The sequence below is a fragment of the Typopeltis vanoorti genome, chromosome 9, assembly GCF_054136105.1.
Source record: "Typopeltis vanoorti isolate ZY-2024b chromosome 9, IOZ_Tvanoo_1.0, whole genome shotgun sequence".
Lineage (NCBI taxonomy): Eukaryota > Metazoa > Arthropoda > Arachnida > Uropygi > Thelyphonidae > Typopeltis > Typopeltis vanoorti.
The window spans coordinates 37,950,272-37,970,624 of NC_143557.1; the positions used below are offsets into that span (position 1 = coordinate 37,950,272).

A 20,353-nucleotide genomic window follows, 5' to 3' on the forward strand; every position below is an offset into this window, starting at 1 on the left:
TGTTTGCTTTGCATCGCATATGATTACCGCTTTTCAGCAGGTTGCATATAGTTTTTTGAGTTATCGTGATTTTCTCTTTGTTTCTTAATATTTAAAAACCAGTGTATTTGATATGGGAAATAATGTGAGTTCCACTTTTTTAAAGTTGCTGTGTAAAAAATCGGAGTTTCTAGGAAGAAAATCGTATAGCTCTTGTATATCAAAAACCACCAAACTTGGGAACCGGCCGAAGAATAGAATCCTGTAACTGGCCATCGGTTTAACGCTGTGGGAGCAAACTTTTTTCCACCGGACTACGACAATACTAGTATATTAGTGAAGAATTATAGGAATTCTAATTCTTAAAACATTCATCCAAATGAATAATGAATGAGAAAATGGCGTTTCTAAAATAAGGAACCATTATCAGAGACCAGTACCCGCTGATAACAAACCTACATAGTGAAACCTTTAAATCTCAGCAATAAAAGTTAAAAATGCACATGCTTTGTTTCAGATAGGGTGAAACAACTGATAAGAATGGTTCTCATAAGATGAAAAGGGGCATCTCTATAGTATTAGTAACTTTCATTTCTCTATGAATTATTCGCTTGCGCTTAATGAAGAAATGTGAATGTTTATTCTTCTTGATCTAGTTATATTTACTAGCTGAAGACTTTTCAGACTAATTCTTGAAATAATTATATGAATAATATCCAAGAATGATTGCAAGAAAAATATAAATAAAACGATACGCAGGGACGTTTCTATAGAAGGGGGAATTTATCTAATATCCTGCCAAACGCTTCCTAGTGATTTTTTTTTTTTTTCTTCTTCTTTCAAACTGGTGTGTTCTATGTTTGAAAACCGATTGGATGTATTCAGTTTGTGAGAGAGGTTTATGTTTCAAGTAATTGGTAATAAAAGTAGTTGACATAATATAAAAATGGAAGATAACATTTTACCAGTCATCGAATATATATAACTTCAACAGTTTTTTTGAAGCGTTTGTTTTGTTACGTTCCAATTTTAATTTTTTTATTTCGAGTTGTGTCGTATCCCGGTTTATATTGAAATATACATGAACTCGAGAGTACAAAAGTATCGAAACAAGTAGAGAATATGGCGGCTGAGTTCGGAGATCTGCGTAACAAACTGAAGCAATCTATACAGAATCCTGTTATTTCTCACAAGAAAGAAAGAGAGTTAGAAGTTGTCCAGCTAAACCGTTCGAGACGTAGTATACAAGAAAGGCGTAAGTATCGTGACCAGAAGCCCATGTCATATTTGGAAACCCTTAGAAAACTTCACGAAGGAATACAACAGAGGCGTCTGTTTTCAGACGAAGAATGTCAAGCCATAGAAAAGAAAATAGATGAAGTTGTCGCATGTGGAGAAAGAGGAGAATATCGGCAGCATACCGTAGATAGGGCACCTCTTCGCAATAAGTATTTCTTCGGTGAAGGGTACACATACGGTTCACAACTTCTTAAAAAAGGACCCGGAATGGAAAAACTTTATCCCCATGGAGAAGTTGATGAGATACCGAAGTGGATCGAAAATTTGGTTAGTTACAAAATGATCAATGTCTTTCTAAATGTAATTAAATAATTTAAAAAAGTTTTCACATCTGGATGCAGAAACTTCTCTGGTTTTCTTCTGTTTTAAATGTCTAACACGTTTCTGTTGCTGGTTATATATATATATATATATATAACTACATTGACATCATGTATTAAATGTAGACAAGGACACTTTCCAACATTACTGTTATGCCAGATAAACCAAAGGTGAAAACACAATGATCTTAGGATGGGAAAATCAAACATTGACCTTTCTTGACGGACAGATGAACTGGAATCAAACATGAAATCTAGTGATTGTTAAGCTGTAGGCACATCATTATTATATGCTGTTTCAGTATTATAAATTTTGAAACAAAATTCTTTATGCATATATAAGTTATTTAACCAAAATTTATGGACAATATTGCTTCTTTATGATTATTATTATTATTATTTGACACCTCCAGGAAGTCCAAAGACTCATCGAGGGAGAGTGTGCCAACAGCATCGAATGATTGAATCCCTTCCAACTACTAATCGCGCTCAAACTTGCTTAACTTTTTGCATGAGCCATTAGTTGCTGAGGCTCTACCAATCGACTAACCATTGCTGTCATGATTCAGTATCTTTTGAGTGCGCTTGCTATGCTATTTGTTTATGGCATTATATTGCTGTCAGCTGGGGCTTATTAAACACTTTTATAATCCTTCTGGCATTATATTAAGCTTGGAAGAATTTTATGTGATTATACTTCATCTTGGCCAAACAAGGCATTTCCTGTTATTTTAACTTTACTATTCTGTCTGCTGTAGGCTGATTCCATTTTTTCTTTCTTTCATTTTTGGAAATAGGAGAAAATTAAAAAATCACATACCTTTTTGTGTATGTTATTTTTATGTCCTGATGATTCTTTAATATACCAAAGCATCTTCCTGAATGTCATCAATCTCTTCTCCAAGCAGGTGGTATTTGCATGTCTCATTTTTGTCATGTAAAATTTTGGATCTTGTATTCATTAGTATTTAAAATAACATTTATATCATAGTATTTTTATTTTATTATTTTTTTTTTATTACAACTCTGCATATGAGGATTACTAAAATCTAAAGCATTTTAGTACCATTGAATAGTAGTTAGGAAGATAGGAAGTAGTTAGAAAGAAGAAGGAAAAAATTGATCGATATTTCCATGAATAACTTAGCTATTCAAGACATGTAAATGATTCTGTCTTTGAGAAATGATGCTGAAGAAGATAGTGGTTCCAAAGATGAAATGATAATTAATGCCATCCATTTCTTTAAAGAGTGTAAAAAGTTAGTCCATTGAGTTTGAAGTTGAACTACTAAGCATATTTAGGCTTAGGTGATGGTTTATGCTCATATTGAAATTTAATGGAATGAATACAGCTCAGCCACAGAGTTGTCCTCTTCAAGTTGTTAACCTTCCATCAAAAAGACTCGATGAAACAACTGTTACCATCCTTGTTTACAAGTTTGCAGTTGAACCTTAAAAATCATGTAGCATATAGTGTGGCGGCTGCAACTTGCCTCCTAATTACCAACATCAGGCTTGTAGCTTGCCTTCTTTTAGATGGCAATGCTTTCATAAGCATTGCCATCTAAAAGAAATCTTTCCAACATTCACTTCTATGTAAATTCCACAAAGACAACAACAACATAGTCATTAGTAGAGCTTGCAAGGGTAATGCTACTATTGTCCTCAGTACTAATGATTATAATTGCAAAACGAATTTGCTGCTCAGATATGGCACTACTTATAAACCACTAGATTATGATCCCACCAATTCTCAGGAAAAAAAATGCTGCAAAAGCTTATAAAAAATACCACATCTTGATCTGAAGTTGTTAAAAACTCAAACTTTGTAGGCCCTCACCCCACCCCAATATATGGATTGCCAAAAATTTGTAAACCTAATTACCCTCTCTGTCTCTCTGACATTGGAAGTTTTTTCACTTGGTTAGACTATAAATTATATACTTAGTTTAATCCTTTATCCAAGCGTAAGCAAACAAAGTTTGCACCTGAAGTATCTTTCTCTAATCCAGAATAATTTAATAATAAGGTGTGACACCTTTTGGCAACTGGCATATGGAAATATGACTTCTGCATTGCTTCAACCTTGGTATTACCTCTGGGTCTGGCTCCCACTGAAGAGACCTTAATAAATGTTGAAACTGGTCTGGGTAGTGACCCCTTCCCATAATGCATAGCATTATATGTCTGCAAGGAGATGTGCTTTGTATTATGGAATACCAAGGAAAGTGATGAGAATTCAGTCCACCTTTGCCATGAGTTGCCTTAGTCCTGAAGATACCCCAGGCGCAAACTTTGTTTGCTTATACTTGGATAAAGGATTAAACAAAATATATAATTTATAGTCTAACCAAGTGAAAAAACTTCCAACATGGCTCCTTTTTCTTGCAACTTGTCATATATTTGGTCAAACTGGGAAATCTGCGAACATCTCCCTTGGTAAACACAAGAAATACATCTGTTGTCACAACTATTGTCAGTCAGATCTAGTAGGTCATGTATTGAGGCTTAAGTGCTGTGAGGACATCGTGTTGGAGGTTTAATGGAATATTTACAGCACTAGGAAAGGATTAAAGCTAATTTTAATGCTTCCAATGAGACATCTTCAGGGATTACAAATAACTTTTGTAACATGCACTCAAATACAACATAATACTAAGTGAAACATGTGGGTGACTCTAAAGTCCTATTTAGGTGGTGTGCCCTATATGGGCATTTGTAGGTGGAGGATGTAAAGTGGGATCTCTGATAATTAATGTTTCTCAAATTTTCGGATGTTTTATGCAACCCTATTTATTTAAATTTGGTTGATTTCTGAGTGCTGCCACAGATTCTAAAAACAATTTAAATAAATTTAAATATTTATTGAATTTAATCAACCAAATTTAAATAAATATGGTTGCATAAAACTTCCCAAAATTTGGTGTAGCTCAGTAGATGTGCCGTTTGCACTCTATGGCACTTGACCGCAAGAAGAAAGAGACTTGTGTTCAAATCTAGTCACCGACTGGAGGAACATTTTCTAAGCCTTTTTTTCGACCGGTTCCCAAGTTAGTCGATCTCTGGCACGTGGAAGTGAGTTTTTTCTCCCGGAAACTCAGGTTTTTCGACCTGTAAACTCAAGAAAATCGGTCGTCGAACCCATACTATTTTCAGACATAATATTGTGTTAGGATTAGGGCCACGAGATGGCAGCACTTGTTAGCTGCCTTCTTCACTGCATACCAATTAATTAGTGATAGCCTCCGACCAGCTATCTCTGATTGGCTACCAGTGGAGATTGAACTGCCCACTCAGTCTCCAAAAGTTAGATAGGATTAAAATGGCCTCGCCTATTCCCTATATGGGAACAAAAAAGGCATTAGCTTTTTTTTTTTTTTTAATTATCAGATCAGAGATCCCACTTCACATCCTAGAACACCTACAAATGCCCATAGATGGTGCACTATCACCCACATGTTTCACTTTGTATTTAGTGTGTGTTATTAAAGTTATTTGTAATCCCTGAAGATGTCTCGGTGACTAAATATTGAAAGCATTAAAATTAGTTTTAATCCTTTCCTAGTGCTGTAAATATTCCATTAAATCTCCAACATGAAGTCTAGCAGTCCATGCCTTGGATGCCTTGCACAGAATCAGATAGAAGAAAACTATCATGCATCATCACAACAAATACAAACTTGAAGGACTCTTTTTAGAATCAGCAGCAGATTTAAAAAATCAGCCTAATTAAATAAATATGATTGTGTTAAGATTTGGGAATCTGTAATTCTTAAGCCTCTCACCCAATAACTAAGGCTAGCCAATGGCACCCATAGAGGGTACCCCTCATAGGAGTTTAGTTTTAGAATAGTGTGATTTTTTTCTCTTATTGTGTGTTATTACAATTTTAGTATTGTATTCCTGAAGATGTCTGTGACAGAGATAAAATATCAGAATGATTAAACCTGTTTATTAATTATTTCTCTGTGCTGTATTTATTCCATTAAATTTAATTATGAGAAGTTGAACTATATGTAGTACATCACTATCTCTGTTAAGTAATGATTAGACTTTTAATAATTGAAGAGAATTTTCATTTATCAGAAACTTTCATATGATCTTTGCATTTTACTCCACATTTTGAAGTATAAGTATAGTGATGGAAAGGGATGTGGAGGATGCCGTTTTTGCATTTTTAGTGAGCTGTTCATTCTCCTCTCTCAAGAGAGAGAATTTGCTAACTTTTTTTTTTTGTAATAAATAGATCAAGTCACCATATTGGTTATTATAGGCTAAGTCTTCATTACCAACTATTATGCTAGATTCATTACTAAAACAATATTGCTATGATAACCAAGAACCGGAATATTGGTATCTTAAGCAGCAACTTCAATACTGCTATATTAAGCATTATTTCTAAGCAGGCCTCACTTGGTGAAGTGTAGAAGAATTTTATCTGATATGGAACAGAATGAAAAATTTTCACTTTCTCATTTATGGAATATTCTTCTCTAACAGCCTGTAATATTTGTTCATTCTCCTGGCTTGTTTCTGGGAGAGGAAAAAAAAACAAACATATTTGGCATTTTTTATTTTATTTTTTCTGCAGAATTGCATCATGGAAAATTGTTGTAAAACTACACATCTGTTTATAGTATAAAGCACTAAAACAAATTTATTCCAGAAGTGTTCTGGAATAAATTATAAACATAGTGGTAAATACCACATATCATTCTTTTACCTATTGCCAGCCTGTGAGTCTGAGACTGATGCTCACAGTATAGATGAAACTTAGTGTTAAAAAAAAAAAAAAACTTCCTCCTTTACTAATGATCTACAAACTTCCATGATGCATTAGTATTAGTCAAATCAAAGGAATTCTCCAGCATTGAATAGAAAAGCTCCTTGCAAGAAAATTAGTCAATTATTTGCACACTCCTTCAAACATGGGTAAAAGTCATATTCCAGAATTAATATAAACTTAGAGAAAATTTCTCATGTAATGGTTTTATGATCCTCAGGGGCTCACTTTAGTGAGTACGGGTGTGGTAAACCCGAGGTACCTGATGCTAGACCATGCCTTACTTCATGTAATATACATCTGTTATATTATCTGTAGACTGGTCCCTCTTCTTCCTCCCTTGATTATTTCTTTCTTCTCTTCTTGCTCCTTCCCCCAAATGCTATTAGAGTATTCGAGGGGAATCTTTCCTATTTTTCTATGCTATTTCGTCTTGTGCTAACAGGACATTATCAAACACTGTAACATGATCAGGCCATCAAAAAATGTTCATACCGCATCGTCCGTCGCGCGGGTTACCAAGGGATGCGTTCGGGTTTTAGTCAGAGGGACCCATTCGAAAAATATGTTACAGTCTCCCTTAGACACCACTCCTCAGCACTCTGCTAGAGGAAACTTCATCAATGGGCCCGCTACCCGTTTGGGGAGGTGTTTAGGGGCAGTGCAAAGAAATGGTTCTGCAAAAGGACCGAAATGGCAACAACAACGGCACCAGACTATGGCTTTAGGCAATTGGAGTATCTTCTCTCTGACAGGGAAGGAGTTTGAACTGGTTGAGGAAGCCAAGCGCTACCGGCTAGACTTAGTCGGGCTTTCTTCAACCAAGAGGAGAGGCTCTGGAACTGTCAACCTGGATAAGGGGTGGAAGCTCTACTACTCTGGTGTGAGCCCAACAATGTCTGCTCAGGCGGGTGTGAGGATACTCACAAGCCCCCAGCTGTCAGACTGTGTTGATGAGTGGATCTCATTGGGGGGACGGGTATGTGTGTTAAGGCTTCAGATGAAAAACCATGATTTGGCTGTGGCGCAAGCCTATGCACCTAATCTGAAGTCAGAATACTCTGCCTTCCTAGAGGAAGTGGATGCTGCTTTTGACAGGGTGGCAGACATGGAATCAGTCCTGCTAATGGGTGACTTCAATGCACATGTTGGAACAGATGACCAGACATGGAGGGGTGTGGTTGGGAGGAATGGTGCCCCTGACCTTAACGCGAATGGGTTGAAATTATTGGACTTCTGCTGTACTAACAGCTTGTCCATAATGTATACCTGGTACAGGGATACACTAGAACAAAGGTCTCTGATTGACTTCTTTATAGTCTCAGCAGACCTATTTTCCTCAGTGTTGGACGTTCGTGTGAGAAGAGGGGCAGAATTGTTAACTGACCACCACCTTGTTGTGTGCACTCTATGGCTTCAGAAACCAGATGCTACCATCAATGCTGGTAGGCCTAAGCAGCTATACCGCGTGAAATGGGAGACATTGGAAAATGATGCTGTGAGGAAGAATTTTGCAGATGACATTTCCTCCAGGTTCAAAGAGATTCCCAAGTACACTGCAGATGTTGAGGAGGAATGGAAGCTGTTCAGAACAGCTGTCACTGCCTCTGCACCCTCATGGTGTGGCAGAAAGCGGCTCAGCGTGGCAACGGGCAGTGAGAAAAGGACACCTTGGTGGAATCAAGAAGTCCAAAAAACTGTCCGGGCAAAAAAAGGAGTCCTACCTAACATGGCTTAGGGTCAGGTCACCTGAGATGCGTTTGCGGTATGCTGAGGCACGAAAAGCTGCTGCTAAGGCAGTAAAGACAGCAAAGCAGAAGGCTTGGGAATCCTTTGGAGAAAGATTAGACTCATCCTATGCAAATGCAAACAAAATATTCTGGCAGACCATCCGTCACCTTCGAGGGAGGAAATCGTGCACAGCAAGGGCAATTAAGGCCTCTGATGGTGCACTTTTAACAACCGAGAAGGATATCCTCCACAAATGGAGGGAACACTTTGAGAGCCTTCTTAACCCGGGTGGCCCAGCAATTGTGGACATCCAAGAGGTGCAGAGCGGGGCAATGACTAGTCTCACAGCAGAAGAGGTCCATTTAGCAATAAAATCGCTAAAATCGGGCAAGGCTGCTGGCGATGATTAAATTCGGCCCGAAATGCTAAAAGCCTTAAATCGAGACGGTGTTCTCTGGCTGACTTGAGTGTGTCATGCTGCTTGGATATCTGGGCGAGCACCAAAGCAATGGCAGACAGGCATAATAATACCAGTCTTTAAGAAGGGAGACCAGAAGGATTGCACTAACTATCGTGGCATCTCTCTGCTCAGCCTGCCTGGGAAAGTGTATGCTAAGTGCTTGGAAAGACAGTGCAGGAGCATAGTTGAGTCAAAGTTCCAGGAAGAACAATGTGGCTTTCGTCCTGGTAGAAGCACAACTGACCAAATCTTCACTTTAAGGCAAGTCTTTGAGAAATCTTGGGAATATGCCAAGAATGTCTACACATGTTTTGTGGACTTGGAGAAGGCATATGACTGGGTTCCTCGGGATAAGCTTTGGCAAGTAGTACAGGAGTATGGAGTGGATGGTCAACTATTAGCTGCCATCAAGTCCCTGTATGAATGCCAAGAGTTTTGTGTCAGGGTAAACAGCAGAAAGTCTGAACCTTTCACAGTTTCCGTTGGCCTCTGCCAAGGGTGTGTTCTGTCACCCCTCCTTTTCATAATATTTATGGACTGGATTGATAGGCACAGCCGAGGCAGTGAGTGTGTCAGAATTGGAAAATGTAGCATTGGACGTCTGCTTTTTGCAGATGACCTAGTTCTGCTTAGCTCTTCCACAGATGACCTCCAGCAGACCCTGGATAGGTTTGTAGCTGTTTGTGCAGATGCCGGAATGAAGATCAGTGTGGCCAAAACTGAAACATTTGTAGTCTCAAGACAAGCATCCCAGTGCATTCTAAATGTAAGTGGAGTCCCAATGAGACAGGTAGAGAAGTTTGAATACCTTGGGTCCATATTCACGGATGATGGAAAATAGGACGTAGAGCTAGTTACTCGAATTGGCTTAGCAAGCTCAATATTGTGGGAGCTTGGCCGTTCGGTAGCATTGAAGCAGGAGTTAAGCCAGAAGGCAAAGTTGACTGTCTTCAATACAGTCTATGTCCCCCATCCTCACCTATGGTCATGAGAGTTGGGTAACGACCGAAAGAATGCGGACACGAATCCAAGCGGCTGAAATGAGGTTCCTTCGAGGGGTTGCGGGGCTGACAAAACTCGACAGAGTCAGAAGCTCTGCAATTCGGGAAACCCTCAATACTCAACCGCTGCTTCTCCGTGTTGAGAGATCACAGTTACGCTGGTATGGGCACCTGGTCAGGATGCCACAAGAGAGGCTCCCTCAGCCGGCTCTCTTTGCCAAGGCAGAGGGTGGGAGGCCACGTGGAAGGCCAAGGACTTGCTGGATAGATTATATCCAAAACCTTGAGTGGACACGTTTGGGAATCCCACCAGAACACCTGAGCTTGGTGGCAGAGGATCGTGACCATTGGAAGTTCCTCTTGCAGCTGTTGCCCTCACAACCCAATTAGGAAGAGTGGGCCTTGAAGATGTATGTATATATGTATGTAATGGTTTTATGTACTTATGATATGTATGCTAACTAGTAATAATAGTTATGAATGGATCAAGAGCATAGAATGGCTTCATTGTATAGTACTGACAGTTTCATATAATGGTTATGTGCATATTATAATAATTGCATTACACATGACAAGAAGAACTATTCATTGAATACAATAAGTCATTAAATAATGCATACCTTTTCGGCATTAAATGTGTCCCTTTAATGCTTTTTTTTTTTTTTTGCCCAAATTAAATATGCTTTTTTCTTGTATGTTTCTTTTGTGGCTTAAAGAAAGCACAACTTTTACATGGATTAATGCATCTCCTCCCTTGCTAGTTCATATTTTTTCTAAAAGGAATGTTAGGGATTTCATTCCTTTCCTCTTTCTTGTGAATTGCCTGCATTAAGTGTGCTATATTTTATTATTATCATTCAGGCCTCCATGGAGTCAAAAGACTCATCGTGTGAGGTCCTTTCTAAGAAACTCAAATCTATTAAGACTCATCGAGGGAGGTCCCTCCTAGGAAACACAAAGTCTATCATACCACTCCTTAAATGCATTGCCGTTTTCGCTCTCACCACTCCATCAGGCAATGCATTCTATGGTTCAGCCACCCTCCATGCAAAGAAACCACTCCTCACCCTTTTTCTCGCAATTTCCTTTCGTAACTTACAAGGATGGCCCTTGTCATGATTCCCTCCCGCTGCTCAACCAAGCGAAAGAACACCCCACTGTCAACCCTGTAACCACCTCTCAACAGTTTAAAAAGTCTCAATCATATCACCCCTCCTTCTTCTATCCACCAAACTCTACAGTCCACGCTCCCTCAGCCGATCCTCATAACTAACATTGTACAGTCCTGACACCATCTTTGTTATCCGCCTTTGTACCCTTTCCACAGTTAATTTATTCCCTTCAAATCCTGGGGACCAGATCTGAGAACAATAGTTTAAGTGTAATCCCATCAGAGTCTTATACAACGGAATGATAACCATTTTATCACTGCAGGTCAGTGTCCTTCTCATTATTGCAGCAATCCTCTGCGTTACCTTCGCAATATGTCCCCTAAATTTCAAGTTTCTATCAATCATCAAACCCAGATCTCCTACTTCCTCCAGTTTAACTCCTCCCATAGAGTATGCAGCATCCCACCGATGTGTCCCAAACCTCAAGACCTTACATTTTGCTGCATTAAACTGATACCCCCATTCATTTGCCCATCTATCTAGCTTATTCAAATCCTCTTGCAGGGCTACCACATCTGCACTATTACTAATAACCCTTCCCAGCTTCGCATCATCTGCAAACAACCGAATATCCCCTTGCAATCCACGGACAAGGTCATTGATATAAAGGTTAAACAATATAGATTCCACTACTAAGCCTTGTGGAACCCCACTTGTAACCTTCTGCCTCTTTGATATTGCTCCACCATACACAACTCTGATACCTATTGGACAGCCAATCCTGAATCCAGTTGACCAGTCTGACATTCAGATCCATGTGCTGCAACTTGAATATCAGCTTATCATGTGGCACCTTGTCAAATGCCTTTGCTAAGTCTAGGAAAATGGCAGTATATGCCTCTCCTTCATCTAATGCTCTTGTAACTTTATCATAAAAGGCTAGCATATTGCTAAAACAAGAGCGCCCCTTCACAAATCCATGCTTACTCTCACTGATAACATTACCCTCATCTGCCCAATGCTGTATATGGTCCCCTCACTACTTTCTCCAAGATTTTACTAACTACTGATGACAGACAAACTGGTCTATAATTAGACACTTCCAGTCTGCTACCGCCCTTATGCAATGGCATTATCTTACCTTCCTTCCATTCCATGGGCACCTTTCCCGCAGCCAGACTTTCATTGAAAAGCCAGGTCAATGGCGCTGTCAGTTCCTTAGCACATTATCTCAAAACTCGTGGTGAAATACCATCCAGTCCCACAGCTTTACTAACATGCAGAGTACTCAGTATGTGGAACACACTCTCTCCTGCACCTCTAAACCTCGAACCTGCTCTATCCCTCTAGTATTCATATTGAATCCTCCAGGATGAAATACTCCAATAAAGTGTTCATTGAACAATTCCACTATGTCCTCTGCATCAGTCACTCTATTCCCATTTTTATCCCACAGTCATTCTTCCACAGTCATTTCTCCCATAGCTAAAAAATTCCCTAGGATTTTCCTTGGATCTAAGGGCCAATCTTTTCTCATATTCCAGTTTCGCCTTTCTTACCATACTAGTTACTCTTCTAGCATGTGTCTTATATTCTTCATGCCTCTTTTTCTGTTTGTCAGGTGATCAGTTACTCTCAAAGAAGTCGCAACTTCTTTGCACTTTAAGTCATAACTAGAAATAAACAAGAAGTTAAATACCATTTAACAACACTGTAATGGAAAAATATTTCAGTGAAACATGAAAAATGTTTTCTCCTTGAAATATATGATAAAAGAGAATTTAAAAAAAAAATTAAATTCATTTTCTGTAAACAAATAGTATTTATGATAAACAAAATTAAATAATTTGAATGTTGTTAACTTAATATTTTTATTTGATGAATATGAAGCTTTTTGTGGTTTACTTGTTCTTCAGTTAATTTTTGGTATTGAGACCATGTGTTTCTGAACATATAACATGTTACATTGTTTATTTTATTAAACCTGTTATATGTTTAGAAATGTGTATTTATTTATTGTGCCTGTATAGACTTAAGAAAATGATATTTATTTTCATATTGCTAGACTCTGAAGAAAAGCCATTATAGGTTTCATTCTGATCAGAAAAATTGCCATAGAACTCACACTTGTGCAGACAGTAATGCACAAGTAAACCACAGTAATGCAGTTCTGAGTTTAGAGCATTAGATGACAGCACTTTCTGCCATACCTTCTCACAAAATCCTTGGTTCATTGAGCTTGAACTCTCAATCAATGAAGATTAAATGATGGAGAAACTCCCTTTAGAGAAGAAAATGCATTAGAGAGGAGGATGTTTATTATTATTATCATCATCATGCCAAACCTTCAGGAAAGCAGCATCATGGAAGGTCTCCCTCAGCTCACTACAATTTATCATAACTTAAACTCAATACTCCTAGCATTCAACACATATCAAAAATGCATCCCACTTACCCACTACTTTCAGTGCAGAATCTTTTCTTCACTTTCCTCTTCACTCCACTTTTACACAACTCTCAGGAATGGCCTCTCATTCTCTTCTCACATTCCATTCCATGTGTAATCCTATCTGTATTAATCTTTTAAAATCCCCTTACCGACTTTATCACCAGTGGCATTGCTTACCCATTTAGGTTGGGTGTGCTACCATGTGACTATGCAACTCGTGCTACAAAATTCACATCGACTATATGATTGCATTTTTATTGATGTATGAAAGTTTTAAGAGTGCATAGCACATCAGTGCTCATCTTAATTGGTTCGGTGTAATTAATTGTAGGATAACTTTGAATACTTAATTCATCAATAAATATAATTTTAAATATGGAAAGCATAAAGGTCAGATGAACAATAGCTATGCTCAGGGCCACCCCTAGGAATTTTGCCGCCCCGTGCAGTAGCATATTTTGCCGCCCCTTCTCCCTTATTTTTCATATACTTTATGCCAACTTTGCTGCCCCATGCAAATACACGTCGGTAGAGCCTGGCAATGTTTCACGTGCATCATTTATGCGAAGAGTTTACGCTTTGTGTTGAGATTCGATTATCATTGGCAACTACTAGAGTGTGACACTGATAATTTGAATTTTGATATGATATTTAAATACAGTCATATAGTATGTACAAAATTGGAAAAGGTAATTACATCTTCTCCAATTATACCTGAGAAATTATTAGTTTTCCTTATTAAACCAAAGAAAGGCTGAAATAACTTGTTTACTTATTTATACACAAGTTCCAACCTCCTTCAACTATAATCATACAATCCGTGAAAGCAATGGCAAAAAACAGGACATTCAGTACATCATCAACAGTTTCCCCCCCATTGTAAATATGGGCAAAAAATTTATAAATTATTTATAGAAAATTATAAATATATATTAAAAACTTGTCTATATCAGTGTCATAAACACATCACTTCACACATGCAAAATAGATGAAACTTGGAAAACAAAAACAGCAACTCATGACAAAAGACAGTGTTCAATTGGATTGCTTCACACAATAACCAATCACAGCCACTTAAAACTTCTGGTTGCTATTGTCTCAGCGCACACCCTGCCGTGCATTCAAAAGCACTGGAACGCTAAGAATTTGACATACTGCACCATCTGCACTTCTGTTTAAAGGACTCGAAGGTGTCTGTATTTGTGACCACACCTAGGCTGTTAACACTAATGTGATACAATGTTAATGCAGTGATGTCTCCCCTTCATGTGCATTAGTTTACTGTGTTTTAGAAATCACGTGAAGCCAGCAAACAATTGGGAAGTTTTTAACATGAATAAATGCAAAATATAATATCAGTAAAATTGACATTCCATGGGTGTGCACCACACACCTAGCACACCCTGAATATATGCCCGTGGATGTCACCTATCAACTCTGGTTTGTAATTTAGATTTCCTGCTGTTCTTTTCATAAGCAACACTCCAGAGTTTTGATATTGTCTTAATCATTCATCTCCAGAGTCTCTTCAGAATTTACACAGCACATTAAAAACTAAGTGACCAAATGCTATGTGTAGTGATACATCTACTTTCTTATCTCTACTAGTCAGTGTGCACTTAATAAAGTGCACTGTGTATGTATTCAGACTACACTGTGTATGTGTAGTCTGAATAATACTTGTATCTTCTGAGCTTCAAGTTTTTATCAGCCGTTATTCTCAAATCCTGAATTTCACTTACCTCCTCAAGCACAGCTCTACCACTACCATATGCAGTCCTCTGACTTTGTGCTCCGAAGTGTTACACTTTGTGCTATTAATGTAGAAATGGTAATCCCATTTGTTCATCCAAGCTCAAAGTATTTTAAATCTTTCTAAATGGACGTGATGTCATGTCCATTTAAATCACTTTAACTCTCATCAGCTTTGCATTGTTGCCATAACTGAATATCCCCTGTTATTCTATCTCAGAGGCTAAACTTTAAATCTCCCTCTTTATGAACTGATGTGGCTCAAAATTTCTTTTCCACTTAGCTGTTTTCATTTTCCCGTTACCTAATTTTCTAAATACTGGGATCATCTTCCTTGAAGACTTCATAATTTATAATTCAAACTAGCTTCCTTTGTTTAATGTCACAGATCAAACTTTCTGAAGTAATTATTATTAGTAGCGAACTAATGTAAATTGGTATGTAATATTCATGAACTTTGTATCTTTGCTACAACTAAATATCCTGCCATTTCACATGAAATATCTAACCTTTCATGCTAGAGATGGCTGAACTGTGAATCTCCCTCACTTTCTGGACAGTTGAAGCAATCTAAACTGCCTAGAATACTTATGATGCTATCAACATCCTGGACCTTTTCTTAACTGGCTTTCCCTTTAAACATGCTGGCAGCATCAAGTCTCCTTGTAGTAACTCCAACCAGAACCTTAACCATGTTCCCTTTTCTGTAGGTCATCCTTCCTTCATATCCACTACCACTGTATTGGTAGTACCATTTTGGATTATTACCATCCCCTTCCCTCGTGATTTCTGTACTTCTTTTCCATGGTCTTATTACTGTTTCTGGTCTGATCCAAACATCAGCCTTGACATGAAGAAATATCATCAAGCATATTCTGCAAATGTTCTGACCACTATCCAAGCCTTGGTATTCAGAGACAAGCCTGCCAGAGCAGTCTAACATTTAAAAAAAAAAATGGCATATTTGAATGTTTTTAGTCAGAAAACTTAGCTTTGTACTCGCCAAACACTACAATTTCTGCAACATTGTACAAAAAATATCAACAAATCCAAATCAGACTTGGAGAAGGCCAAATGCAAAAAACTTGCTTCTTGCTCAAATGGTCATTGAGCTGGCTGGTCTCTCATTTTTGTAATGGGCCCAATTTTTATCAATCCACTTCTCACATCCTGATGGTACAGTGCTAATATTACCAAAAGATAAGTCTGGTCTTGGCATTAGTCTTTTCCTCCAAGTCCTATATAGAACACAAAGGAAATTAACCAGATAGACCACTGCATTTTTTCTCTGATCTTTTGCCAGAACGACATAAGAAAATATCATCATTGATCTAGATACTAATAAGTTTCCTGCTCCAGAAGTATACTTCCACTTATATTCAAAATTAACATCCATTCCTTATTGCCATATTCATGCTGTCATACTTGTCTGGTATATTCCTAGCAGCATGGAGTCAAGCCTGTTCCAGCCTACATCTAAAAAAAATAAAAAATAAAACCCATGCTCATTACTCCATCTCATTCCTCCCATAAATATTGAGGTCATTGATGGCCAGCTTCTTGACTATTAATGTGGAGTAACAAGTCAACAATTGTTCTGTATGAAATGACAGGTCAGATGTAGATGTCTGTAAGTGGTGGTATACATTGTGTTATGGCCATGAGTATTGGTGCACATAATGTGGAAGTCTGGATTTTTGTTGGATATGGGGATAAACACTCGATTTTTATTTTCTCCTTCTGTTTACCTTTCTGCTTAGTAATGTTATTTAACCAGAAATAGGAATTGGTAGTATGATATGGTACAAAACTTCATATTGTAATGATAGGGAGGATTGTGAGTTTGGTGAGGCCCAATAATTTCAAAACAGAATAGTGAAAGCTGTCATTGGGGAGTGCATATGTGTGGGAGGGGATCGTTGTAGTTATTACATCCAGGAATTGTTAACATAATTACCATTGCCTCTGGATCATTGCAGTTGTCATTGATTTATTGATGACTTGCATGTGCCTCAGTTGGCCTCAGATATATACAACACAGAAAATTTAATCTTGGTCTCTATTTTACATTCTGAATTACTCTTTTAAATTCTTTATATGATCAGCAGTAAGTTTCTTTTATGACTTTAGGATATATTTGCCACAAATTTCACTAAAAGAATCCAGAATAGATATCAGTGCACAACTGCAGATTTCTTTCCATATCCCTAGTCAAGTATCTAGTCGGTCATTTTCAATTTTCAATAGGTTTTAGCATTTTTATTGGATCCATTACATTCTTGAAGTATGGCAACTAAGCCACAGCAAAATATTTTGACATTTCCATATATTGCATGATTTATATGTTCCTATCAGTAATATTATCACTGTTATATTCTCTGGATTGCTATTGTTTTTAAGATTAAGCACAAGAATATTATTTTAAGTACATAAATTAATCCTTAAATCTTTAAAATATAAATTGTTTTGTAAGTAGGGTTGTTTTGAAATTATTGCTGTATAGTAACTAAGGCTATGAAGCCAGTTTTATTGTCTGTTAATTGCATATTCTCTGGCTGGTTTGCTTATTCTGCAGGATTAAAGAGCTAAGTTTCTGGGAGGAAAATTCCTACTCATCTCTATATGAGACAGTTTAATTCATCTTCAGTTGTAAAGCCCTTGTAAAATTTTCCTGTGTCGTAGACAGGATTTGAAATGGTGTACTTACAAAACACTTTCCGACCAAAAGGTGTTTTGTAAGTACACCATTTATTTATTAATATAACTAGGGTGACCAGATTAAAAATTTGTTTGGGTATTCATGATTAGGTTTTGGGGTATTAATTATTGGCCTTGGGGATAATTGCACTATCAAACATAAAGACCGAACAATTATAATAAGATTATTTTATTTCTTTATTTGTAGATTTTCACAATATACAAATGCATGAAACACAGAGTTGGTCAAATTTTGGTACAATTATTCAAATTCATAGCAAGTCTTTAAACAAAATTTAAATATTTTATTTTGGCAGTTATTTTAGAAATATTCTAATGATGTGCTTTGCATAATCATTTACAATATAAATTCAGTAAACCTGATTTATTTTATCAAAAGAGAAGTATTTACCTAACGATATTTTTTATTTGAGCGAATTTCTTTTAGCAATTTTTAAATTTTTTAATACAACTGCATAAAATTCTTTGCATGACATATTGTAATTGGTTTTCACCAGTAATTCTCCCTCAACAGTTTTTACGTCTAATCTGTTCCTGTCCTTTTTCCAAGAGTTGAACATTAAGCTAAATACACACTCACTCATTGCATTTGAGTGAGGCAAATCAAAAACAAAATAATTTTTTCAATATTAGGTACATCGTATGCATTTAAATTTTTTTTCCAAATATCTGTGATATTTTTGAGTTTTTTTGTGTCAATATTTTTATGAAACGATTTTAACAGGACGTATTCTTCATATAGCAAATCAATATTAATGTTGGAAATTTTAAATAAATCTATAACTTTTAAGAAAAGATCAAAATGTGCCACTTCATGTAATTTGAATATATTAAGATACTCATACTTATTATTTTCAAAACTAAATCTTTTTTCAATATACGGAATTAAAGTTTTCAGTAAATCGTCTGCCTTTTTCTTAAACAAATTTATCTCAACTGGTTTGCGACAAGATTTCAATTTTTGTATAGCAAACGAATCCATAAAAACGATCATTTAATTTAGAAAGTAGAGAGTTTCTTAGATTGGCCATTAGGTTAAATAGTTCTATTATAATTGGGCCATCCTGCTCTAGATTACAAATGACGTTTTGGACACAGGTTGCTGCATTTGAAAAGAAAGAAAGATAGACTTCAGCTAATTCGTTCTAAAAAAAATTTTGTAAAATAGGTGGACATCTTTCCAAAGATAGAAAATAGTTTTTCACTGACTCAAAATTTTTGTTTAGCCTATCTACTGTTACTGCTGGAAGGAGTGACAACCATCTTGTAGGAACATGACGCATTAGATCTGAATGTTCTGGTCGCAAAATTCATCATGTTCTTTTAAATTTTCTAACCTTTTACTATGTGAAATTCATAATATGTTTTTAAAATTACACATTCTATATCTACTTCTAAACAGCTTGTAGCTTTTCTTGTTGCATTGTGTAAGACATGGCAAAGACACCCCATATCTATTAAATCCTTATTAAATTTCTTTAATTCTGTAAATACACTCTGATTAATGCTAATACAAAATTTATATTAGCATTATCACCACAAAAACTAACAATGTTCTCAGGATTTAAATTCAGCTTCTTCAACTTTTGAAGTAAGCAAAGTGAAATATCCTTTGAAGTTTCTGACTGGCTGTTAAAGAAACTCAAAAGTTTTGTTTGAACTACTCCACTAGATTTAGAAAAATATCTACACATTAAAGGTAACATTCTAAAGGAAATTCTGATTTTCTCCTAAATTCTCGACAACTGTAGATACACAGTCTTTTGCTAAAACATTTCTTATTATTTTAGATATTTTTGTTCGTGTGAATGTCAATTGAGAAGCGATTTTTGAATCAGTAAATAATGTTTTGAATAATGAACTCATGCAATCCGATGATTGATGATAGTTATGCGCATGTTTCACTGTGTGATAGGCAAACGTAGCTTCGGATGCAACAGTCTTTTGTTCTTCAGTCGAAACTAATGACAATGTCGAGGAAATAAAAAATGAATTTAAAGTTGGATTACTAGCTAATACTTTCCCTTTTAATAAACATCTCCATTTATTATGGAAAATTCATAATTGCACCATAAACATTTCGCTTTACCAACAGCTCTTCCTTTAATCACCCAGGCATAAGTTTTCTGCCACTCCTCGTTGAAATAATTCTGATGTTTTTTCTTCTTTTTTTTCTCTTGATTTAACCTCTGTAATTTTTTCTTCTTCTGTATTTGATGACGATGAAGAGGACATGCTGTGAAAAGGGTTAAAGTAGTATTTATAGAATTTATTGCCTTACGTTAATACAATGAAATAAAAAGATCTCAAGCAGTGACCGCGTGAGCCCATACTCCCCCTCGTGTCAGGCCTGTGACAGGTGCCGAGCATTACAAAGTAAGCATAATATAAATATCCTATAAAACGATCTATATAAGTAGGATACAAAGTTGTTTTTCGAGTCTTTGAGAATGCATTTCAACAAAATATTTACTTGCGGCTAATTTTCTTCTTATATAATCAGCTAAACTTGGTATTATATGATTTGTAACGTTTACATTTTGCTTAATTGGTGGCATTCACAGTAAAGGCAATAGTCGATATTTATTTATTGAGTACAGAAAACTGAAAAATTAATATTATGTCCGAAACCCTGAAAAGGGGTATTTTTCGTACCCCATTTAAGATTTTACAAAAGGGTATTTTATAAATTTAATTCAGTAAATGGGGTACGTCTGGCCACCCTAAATATAACTGATGTAGTTACTTT

The 20,353-nt window shown here is 36.6% G+C and overlaps 1 protein-coding gene across 1 annotated transcript in view; it reads left to right on the forward strand.

Annotated features, from left to right (window-relative positions):
- The first annotated feature begins 847 nt into the window (after positions 1-847).
- The window catches only part of LOC150102981 (RNA demethylase ALKBH5-like), a 57,222-nt gene continuing 37,716 nt past the window's right edge, over positions 848-20,353 (forward strand). Inside the window, exon 1 of the mRNA XM_090397837.1 lies at positions 848-1,545. Within this exon, the coding sequence (XP_090253963.1) occupies positions 1,102-1,545 (444 nt within the window). The 5' untranslated portion in view covers positions 848-1,101. The remainder of the gene's footprint in view (positions 1,546-20,353) is intronic.